The sequence below is a fragment of the Patiria miniata genome, unplaced genomic scaffold (genome assembly GCF_015706575.1).
Source record: "Patiria miniata isolate m_02_andy unplaced genomic scaffold, ASM1570657v1 HiC_scaffold_12, whole genome shotgun sequence".
Lineage (NCBI taxonomy): Eukaryota > Metazoa > Echinodermata > Asteroidea > Valvatida > Asterinidae > Patiria > Patiria miniata.
Window position 1 is genome coordinate 1,329,040 of NW_024037050.1, and position 9,157 is coordinate 1,338,196.

The 9,157-nt window shown below is 42.6% G+C and overlaps 1 protein-coding gene across 3 annotated transcripts; it reads right to left on the minus strand.

Annotated features, from left to right (window-relative positions):
• Positions 1-628: 628 nt before the first annotated feature.
• Positions 629-8,540, minus strand: LOC119744726 (oocyte zinc finger protein XlCOF28-like). 3 transcript variants are annotated; one of them, XM_038220807.1, is made up of 3 exons: positions 8,414-8,540; positions 2,749-4,313; positions 2,362-2,489 (listed from the first exon to the last, which is right to left on the minus strand). In XM_038220807.1, exon 2 carries the CDS (start codon positions 4,204-4,206, stop codon positions 2,764-2,766), a length of 1,443 nt encoding a protein of 480 aa, XP_038076735.1. In that variant the 5' UTR covers positions 4,207-4,313; positions 8,414-8,540; the 3' UTR covers positions 2,362-2,489; positions 2,749-2,763. The 3 variants fall into 3 exon arrangements, with proteins under 3 accessions (XP_038076744.1, XP_038076751.1, XP_038076735.1); XM_038220816.1 differs by lacking the exon at positions 2,749-4,313 and having other exon boundaries at positions 629-2,489; positions 8,414-8,528; XM_038220823.1 differs by lacking the exons at positions 2,749-4,313; positions 8,414-8,540 and adding an exon at positions 2,697-2,736 and having other exon boundaries at positions 629-2,489.
• Positions 8,541-9,157: the final 617 nt, after the last annotated feature.

Here is a 9,157-nt window from a genome sequence, read left to right on the forward strand (position 1 = left end):
GGGATTACCAAGAACAATACACAAACCAAATTTGAAGTTCATATGTAAAGTATTTCTCAAGTTATCGCGCTGACAAAATTTCTTTTGTTTTAGTCACTGTGACCTTGACCCTTCGGCCCCAAATGCAAAAGGGTTGTTAGGATTACCAAGAACAATACACAAACCAAATTTGAAGTTCATATGTTAAGTATTTCTCAAGTTATCGCGCTGACAAGATTTGTCCGGACACACACACACACCCACCCACCCACCCACGGAAGGACAAGGCGGAAACAGTATGCCCCTTCGGCTTCGCCGCGGGGCATAAAAATATGCTTATTATAATCAGGTTACTGGCCCAAATGCCATGTGATATACATTGCTTGCGACTGGTATTTAGCCGTTGTTTACTTAGCACAACAATCACTTGGAGTTTTGGCGGTTTTGGTGCTTAAACAAATTTTGTGCGAAAACTTCACATTGAAATTTTCTGGAACTATGGAAAAGGAGTAAACCTTCACACCCAGTTTTCACCAAGTCAAGAAGAAAATGTCTTACAACTAAAATCAACATTAATGTGTGAAAAAAAAGCAATTTTTTTTACCAAACACAACTTGAATAAGTCCATTTAAATTCCGATTTTTTTTTTAATTCAAATCTTGTACATGTAGCTTGTACAGATGACAACATTTGCGCCTAAACACCTTGCAAGTCTTTCTAGTTTCTCTCTTGTTTAAAAATAGTTTCTTTGGCTGAGCAAAATGGTCCCTGCTTGAGTAAAGCAGTTTCCATCATGGGCTAGTTTTGCCTCAAGAACTAGTTCGTTAACTTCAATACCTAGGAGAACTTCGATACTTCAAAGGAGAGCTTTCTAGCCACCCTCAAACCACATTATAATAAGGGCGAGTAACACAAAAAAATACCAGTTGATCGTCTGGTCTGGGTTTTCAAAAACAGAGGATAAATAAGGGGGCCTTCGTATCTTCCCTTTTTTTCCCACAAGAGGACTGCCGGTAGATTTGATATTAAAAATGGCCGACAACTTTTCAGTTCAAAATGACTGCCAGCTTTTTATCATGTATTCTACCAATAAGCCACACATGTTCTATTGTACTGAAACAAAACTAACAATGATCACCACTCAGGTAATTATTGTCTCAGTGGTTGATACATGTAATATCGAATACATGTAAACAATTTTGTTTTCGTGTTTGGTGGATCGAAAAGCTCAATCACCTTTTTAACACACAATGGGTAAAATATTAGGATAAAATATAGGGTATATTTAGGGTAAAATAGAGAGGATGTGGCTTCAAAGAACAATGTGGGCAGGGACGATCAACTGGTGTTTTTTTGGCTTGGCCTTATGTTTTCCTACGCCTGATTTGTTGACGTTTCAACCTCCATATCTGCCTCCTGTGATACTGTGCCCTCATCCATGCCTTCTCCAGACACGCTAAGCTCAATATTCTGTGAGATGTCTTGTAAGGTTTCATCCATATTGGGTGCAACTGTGACAACGGTGACGGTCATGGTACCTTCCTCATTCTGGATAATCTGCAGTGTCTCATCTCCCGAGCTGCGTTGCATGGCATTGCGGATGGCCTCTGCATCAGCTTCTGTCAGCTCCAAGGTGTTGCCATGCTCGTCCACAATTTGGTACTGCTCTTCAAGCTCTTGTTGATTGGTCAGCTTCTTCGGGGCGGCATTAGCTGCTGCTGCCGCACGTTCGTCCGATAAGTCTCCGAACATATTGATGCCATGCATCTGGAAGAGGTGACTGAGGAGGCCGGCCTTGCCTTTGTAGGTGTTCTTGCAGGCGTTGCATCTGAGTGGAGTGTGCTTGTTGTGCACACTCATGTGGATGATAAGCTTGTCCTTGAACTTAGACGAGAAGGCGCACTCCAGGCACTGGTAGCGGTACATGTCATCGTGGGTCTTCTCATGCTGCAGCAGGCTGTAGCGGTCATCGAAGACAGCCTCGCAGAAGGAGCAGGCCAGATTCTCAATGACCTTGCTGTGCATGTAGATGGTGTGGCTCTGGACGTCTGCCAGCAGGTTGAAGAGGGCATCGCAGTGGGGACATTTGTGTCTCGAGTGCAGGACCGAGTGCTTCCACAGATGCTCCTTCAGGCTGCTCTTCTGGGTGAAGCTCTGGTCACACATGGCACACATGAACGGCTTCTCCCCAGTGTGGATGCGCATGTGGCGCTTCATCGCATAACCCGGGAAGGAGGTGAAGTCACACAAGGCACACTTGACTTTCTCCCTGGGCCGCTTCTTTCCCGAGGTTTTTTTGGACTTCTCTCCATTGGCAGGCTGCTTCTCTCCACTGCCAGGCTGCTCCTCTCCATTGGCAGGCTGCTTCTCACTCATTTTGCTTATTCAGATTTCTAAACAGTTGATATGTGTTGCAAGCTGTAGTCACAATTGTCGGAGTATTTCTAGTTTATTGCAAACCAAATGTTGCCAAGCAGTCTGCAGACTTGTGACTGAGGAATGTGGGAAACCTGAAAAAGAAGAGACAAAAAAACCCAAACAATAACAATTTATTCTTCTCATTTAACTTACATGTCCTTAGACCTCCAGTTTTTCTATGGGACAGGGGCGAAGCTATTAACTTTAACTACATTGTACCAGGGCATTTTTGATAGAAATCTTCTTGAATTCTAAAAACATCACTTGATCTCTTCACTTTCAAAGCACATTTTCCTTACCTTGTACTTGCTACCGCGTTACAGAAAAATCTCAAAAGCAGTTTTGTCTCACCTTTTTGGGGGGCTGTTACTGATCTTCATCACTATCACTACTGTTATCACTATCGCCGTCATCAACGTTGCCCCCGGCCCAGCTACCTGTACCATCTGGGTGAAATCTAGCCAAGCCACACAGGATGTTGTTAAAGTACAGTTTCTTTTTCCCCTCCCGCGCCCTGTAGGCCATCCGAGCCAGGTTGACGGGACTCAAAACAGCAGCGGTGGGCTCCTCTGACACCTGCTGCGTGAGAACCTGGCTGACGATCTCCTTGGTAGGCTGGTTGAAGTTTTCAATGGCTTTGGCTTTGATTGCCGCCTTCACAACAGATTTGACCAGGGCCCCGGGCTCTGGGGCATGGGTGTGCTGGTGGGGACCTGGCGTGATAACCCCATCGCACTCCTTGAGGAACACCGGGCAACGCATCTTCTTGCTTCGGACAGTGCACTGCCAGTCCACAGCTTTCTTTCGCACTCTTTTGACGTTGTACATAAAGCCCTGGCTGTCAACGAGTCGTGGGCGACAGCGCTGGGAGGACGACTGAAGAAAACGGTAGCCTGCTGCTTGAGCCTCCTCACTCAACCTGGATGTCTGAGGCTCAGAGGCCAGCAGAGCAACAGGGGGTTCACTTGTATTAGCACCTCCGTCATTAACAATGTCCCAAGCTTGCTCGGCGATGCATTTCTTTTGCTTCCTTTTGGCTTTTGGAGCCTTCTGTGTTTTTGGAACTGTTTCTACTTGGATGCCCCCTTCATGATTGTGTGGCTTCGAGCCGAGGGCAAACTGTTCCTTACACTGTCTAAGGACAGCCGGACATTTGATGGTCGAGTCCCTTAAGATGCACTTCCAGCTGGTGTCTTCGTTCCGGACCCGCTTGATGCTGTAAGTGAATCCATTGCGGTTGTCCACAAGTCGAGGCTTTTGATAATTCACAATGTTCTGTAGCTTAGCCAACTTCTTAGATTTCCTGTACTTGCTATCAGGAATTTCAGCTTTCATGGAAGACAGCATTGCCTTTGTCATCTTGACTGGCTTCTCTGCCTTCTTTGCCTTCTTTGCCTTCTTTGTGGTCTTGGATTTGGCATTTGTACCATCCACGACATCCGTTGTATCTATTTGCGACTCGGCCATGTGAACGTGTGGCTGGGGTCCAGGAATGAACCCGCCCTTTTTCTGTTTGACGGTAGCGCGGCAGGAGATGCTCTTACCTCTTGCTGTACACTGCCAGTCTGTAGCGCCATGTGCTCGTACACGTTTCACGTTGTACACATAACCCAGGGCATCCACAAGCTTCGGTTTGCAGATGCGTTTATACTGCTTTGTAGATCTTTTCCATTTGACCGGAGACAAAGAGGCCTGGCCAGGTACAAATTGGTCGTCTATGATTTCTACATCAACGTTTGATTCTGCTATCTCTATGACTTGCTGTATCAACAGTTCTTGCATGGCAGTTTGCTCCATTTCCGTGGCCATGGTAGGAAACTCAGCACTCTACTTCAAAACAGTTACACCCTGTGGTTTATGACTGTTACGCCAGGCAGGTGCCCACAAATGAAAGACCGAATGTCGAACAGTTGTTTCTGAAAAGAGCAGGAAAAAATAAAAGTGCTAGTCAGAAAGTTTCTTTGGTATTTAAAAAAAAAGGAGACATTTTTACTTAGAAGACACTATTAGAAAAAAACCCACATTATTTTCAAAAAGTTCCAACCTTGCAAATTATGTACTCACATGATTTCTGTGAATTGAACAGATCGAGTAAAGACAAGCAACAGCACCCCACCATGTAATGTATAAAACCATTTGCTGTAAGAGTAATGCTGCAAATTTTGAACAACATTTGATTATCGAATAATATGCACCTAGACTGCAACATTAAGATGAAGATAAAATTTGTTCACTTTTATTTTTCATCGTCACGTGTCATTTTGTCAAAGTACTTAATCAAACTAATTCTTCACTTGATCTTTTCAGAAAAACTGTTCAACAGGAAGCTCCATTTTTCGTCTGTCCTTCACGCTAGTTCAATGAAAATTAAAGATGTGATTTGATCGACGACAAACCAGCACTGGATTTTTCCACGACTGAAACCTTTGGGACTAAAAACTCTTCGATCACCTAGACTTGATACCTGTCCTCTGTGTCTCTTGATGCCTGTGCTGTACCCCATGTCAAACCACATGGGCAAATGACAATCCCCATGGACACTTTTACGGATAAATTAGAGGTTTGCAGTGAAGGTATGCTGCAGTTTACATCCTGCGATACATGCGCTTTGTGCGACGAACAGGAATTTTGTGCAGTGCAAACTGTCCCTGCAAGCAACATAATATACAGTAAACTCTGGCTAAACCAGCACTCTCTGGACCCAAGAATTTGTGACGACTTACGCGAATGCCGATACCTGCTGTAAGTCGTCATTTTGCCGACTTACATGAATGGTCTTTTGCACACATGATTCATTGCACTAATTGGCTTCGATTTACCCTGGATTATCTCCTTAATGCTTGAGTTGAATCCAGCAAATTAATCCTCGAATTGTATCATCACGTTTGGGGTATTGATAGTGGAGATCACGATGCGTACATGCACAGTAACGAATGAAATGCGTGCGTGGTCCGGTATATACCACGCACGCATAGACTGCAGCAGTAGTCATTCAATAAGACGACCCCCAAAATGGACAGAGCGCATGCGTACAGCCTAGAGGGGGTACTGGTATTGATATGCTCACGATGCATATGCGATGTATGCAGTAGGATACTCTTTTCGACACACGAGTACAGGAAGTCGATGCCAATGCGTGATTTGTTGAATGCCGACTTACACAAAGGATTTTGTAATGCTTCTTATGGAAAGGGGACCGAGAGTAACACGACGACTAGAGCGAAATGGCGACTTACATTGTACAAAAACAAAAAATTCAATGGAAATACATTACGGACAATCAGGACTTTAGTCAGACAGCCGACCTGAGCGTCTATGAGCGATTTGGCGAGTTGTATGATGTCGGTTTAGCCTGAGTTTACTGTATACCTTCACTGCACAATTCCGGCCTGGCGGCTATCTGTAAAAGGGTCTATGTCACTTTAAAGAGGACAGGACACCAGATTGAAAGCAAATGGTGATGAGGACCTAGAATACCACCATAATGGCCACAATCGGCAACACCAGTGGGGGGGACACATGACCGCTGGGTCCAGGTTGTCAGGAGGTACCTGTGCATATATGCAGTTATCTTAGATAAACCTAGCCGATATACATGTATGGACTCCCGTCTGTGAACACTGTACAGTGATGAAGTCCAGAAAGCAAACATCTCCAAAACCCTTGGAAAAGAAACAATGCTTCCTGCAATGTAAAAGTTTAATCTTTGGATATATTTCTAAGGACAATGTTGCAGATAATCAAATTATCGGAAAACAATAGTTATTCCGTGTAAAGAAATCTGCCTTCAGAGATGAGTGACGCCATATTGGGAAAATGCAGTCACTCACAGGCTTACCTTTTAACAAACATTGTTTCAACTTCTTGTCAGCAAGCACAATCAACGTTCTCTATTTGGTAAACTTACCGTTGCAACGTCTAAATGAAACAGTTGATTTCAACAACTATGGTCCTTTATCACAAACTGGCCAATGGTTGATTTATCAACATTATTGGAAAGGCGATGTTACAAGGCAATTCAGAATGATGCCACTCCGTTGTGTGTACAAAGTGTGTGATAAAATTGAACGAGCCAAGGTTCTCTTTTTCTATCCCATTCAAAATGCAAATTTGATATACATGTATGCTTCTTCATAGTATTTTTTTGGTACAAAGACTGCCCATTATTGATTGCGCAAATAAAAATATGAGGCGCAAAAAATCGTATTTCCGAACTTCAGAATGGAACGATTCTGTTTGATTCAGTTCGGAAGTGCTATGTTCAGTGAATTATAGTTCGGTTCGGCTCCAGCACTATTTTATAGTTGATGGATTTGTACACAGAGTCGCAGTGATCATCATCTTTATTTTCATGTTGCGTTTAGCATGTTAAGTCGAAAGTCGTCTTCATCATCGTTTTACCACAAAATTTCCCTAAAAAGAAATCAAAACCTTGCCCTCATTCCAACCAAGACACTCCTATTTAGTATTGGTATTTAACATCACAACTAAAAAGCTTTTGAGTAGGGGCCTAGACTGACATTACACAATTGCCTACTTTTCGGTTCCTTGCATTTTTAGATATCGTCAGAACTCCTAACATGACGAGGATATGTTTTGACGCACTCGCATTCAATTTGCGTCAGACTACGCGCGCGCGTTACCCACGTCAATTATGGTGACTCGAGGATAGGCCTAGGCCTATGTACAGTCGTTTTCCTAGTTCCGGATTTTTCCTAGTTCCGGATCGCTTCAAATAAAAACCTACCTCTTTTGGACTAGTCTCCAATAAAAAAAATTCTGACGAAGTGCATTTTGAAAAGGAAAATGTAAGCTTCCTGATACACACAGATCTTTTCGATAAAACTTTTCGAAAAGGAATTTTGGCCAGATTTTCGACTTGCACTTTGACACGTTTGGACCGTTTGTAGAAAATCATGGGAGCTGCGAATCGACGATAAATTTTCTCCTCGGTATTTCTCTCGTACCGTGTGGTTTCGAATATTTTTTTCATTCACTACAGTCGTATATAAACTCTTCCATCGAATGTGTGTTCAATCAAAATAATTTGTAGCGTCTCTAATATTTGAAAATTCGCCAACGAATGACCGTATGCTTTTGCCTAGTTCCGGATCGCGCGTGCACTTACGACCCAACTAAACGCGTGTTAATCGATTTTGTGTGACGTATTCTGTGCCGTGTGCAAGGTTTTCGGTCCGTGCGTGAGTTCGTGCCGTTGTGCTGCCGACAAAAGTTTCAAAATTATTTACGTTAATTCTCTTTTGAAAATTTGCTAGAATTCTCTTGAATAAACTTTTTTGGAAAATTAAATAATACTTTAACAGAAAATGTGTTTGCTTTTGGGTGGGTCTGGCTGAAAAATTGATTTTCTCGCGTGATTTTTTTTTCTTCGCACGAATCAGTTTTAGATCGATTCAGAACTGATTGAACCGATCCGGAACTAGGAAAAGCGGCATCGGTACTTTTGACGTCGTAAAGTCACAATAAAAAGAGCTTAAATATGGGACATTATTTTGTAGTCTCTCCATCACTCAAGGTAAACTTTTAAACCAGTGTCACTTGAATTCGTGGAGTAGTTGGGCCGAAAGCAGCCTGAATCAGTTTGCTATCCGGAACTAGGAAAACGACTGTACTTTTCCCCCCAAGTTTTTGATACAAGGGCGCTGATGCTTTCGAGGTCCCTACAATACGGAAGAAGTCCAGTATTTTAAGCTACATTTTCTGGTGCTAGATTTTGCCACATATGTATTTTGCAATACAAATACGATAGCAGTTGAAAATCCGTGTTGCATGTAATACGGCCGGCTGCCGTAACCAACGATAGCCACTGCCGGAATGCACTGGCCTACTACCACTGTCATGACTGTGTACTAGTAGGCCTACCACTATCGGGTATCGGGCGTTAAAACTCATCATTTTAGCATTTCCTACCTCGTTATAAAGGCCTAACCTCTCTCCTTTACACAAAAATTAGTTAAGTTTTAAACCTAGGCTTTCATATTTTTGCTAAACAAACCTTTTCGGCACTGTTTTGAAGTTTTTCATCGATATATTTTCGTCATCCTGCTCGCCTCGACGTTACCTGTGTCTAGTTCCTGCCCCTTTCTCATCCATCCGCGATACTTTTGTACACTATAAAGCGCGCGTTGCGTCTGTAACCAGCCTACTGGACCGAAAATCACGTGATGTGTGCAAATTAATTGAGGGCGGGATTTCAAACCTCTTTTTGCAAATTATATGAACAAACCATGGAGGTAGAATTAGTATACAGCCAGTGATTCATAAAAATGAACTTTTTCACATGTATTTACAAAGCCAACGATAACCCAAAAAGCTGTATAGTGTTTATGACGGCTTATTTCCATTGGGGTCCTTAAAAAAAAAAAGTGCCCCATTACAAAAAAGATCAATATAATTATACAGGAAAAAGCAAAGAATGGTCATTAAAAACTCAGCTGCTTAAAAATTAGACTGGGAGATGTTCTTTCACTGCCCTTTTTACTCTGATGATGATTGTTGGAACATTCAATGCTATTTATTAGGAAGTAAATTCCATTCATGAATTCCGGTATAAAAAAATTGCTGCTCACCCTTTTTATTCTTGGGAACAACAAAATTAGTTGAACCATATGTGGTGGAATAATTATGCATTTCTGAAACCTTCCTAAATTTATGACAGAGGTAGTCTGGTGCCATTTCATGAACAATTTATTAACATGCTTCAGCTTGAACACGATCATTGACGCCGAGTCATGCGCGG

Coding starts and splice junctions, on each gene's coding strand:
- LOC119744726 (XM_038220807.1), bottom strand. CDS start 4,206: ATGGCCACGGAAATGGAGCAAACTGCCATGCAAGAACTGTTGATACAG.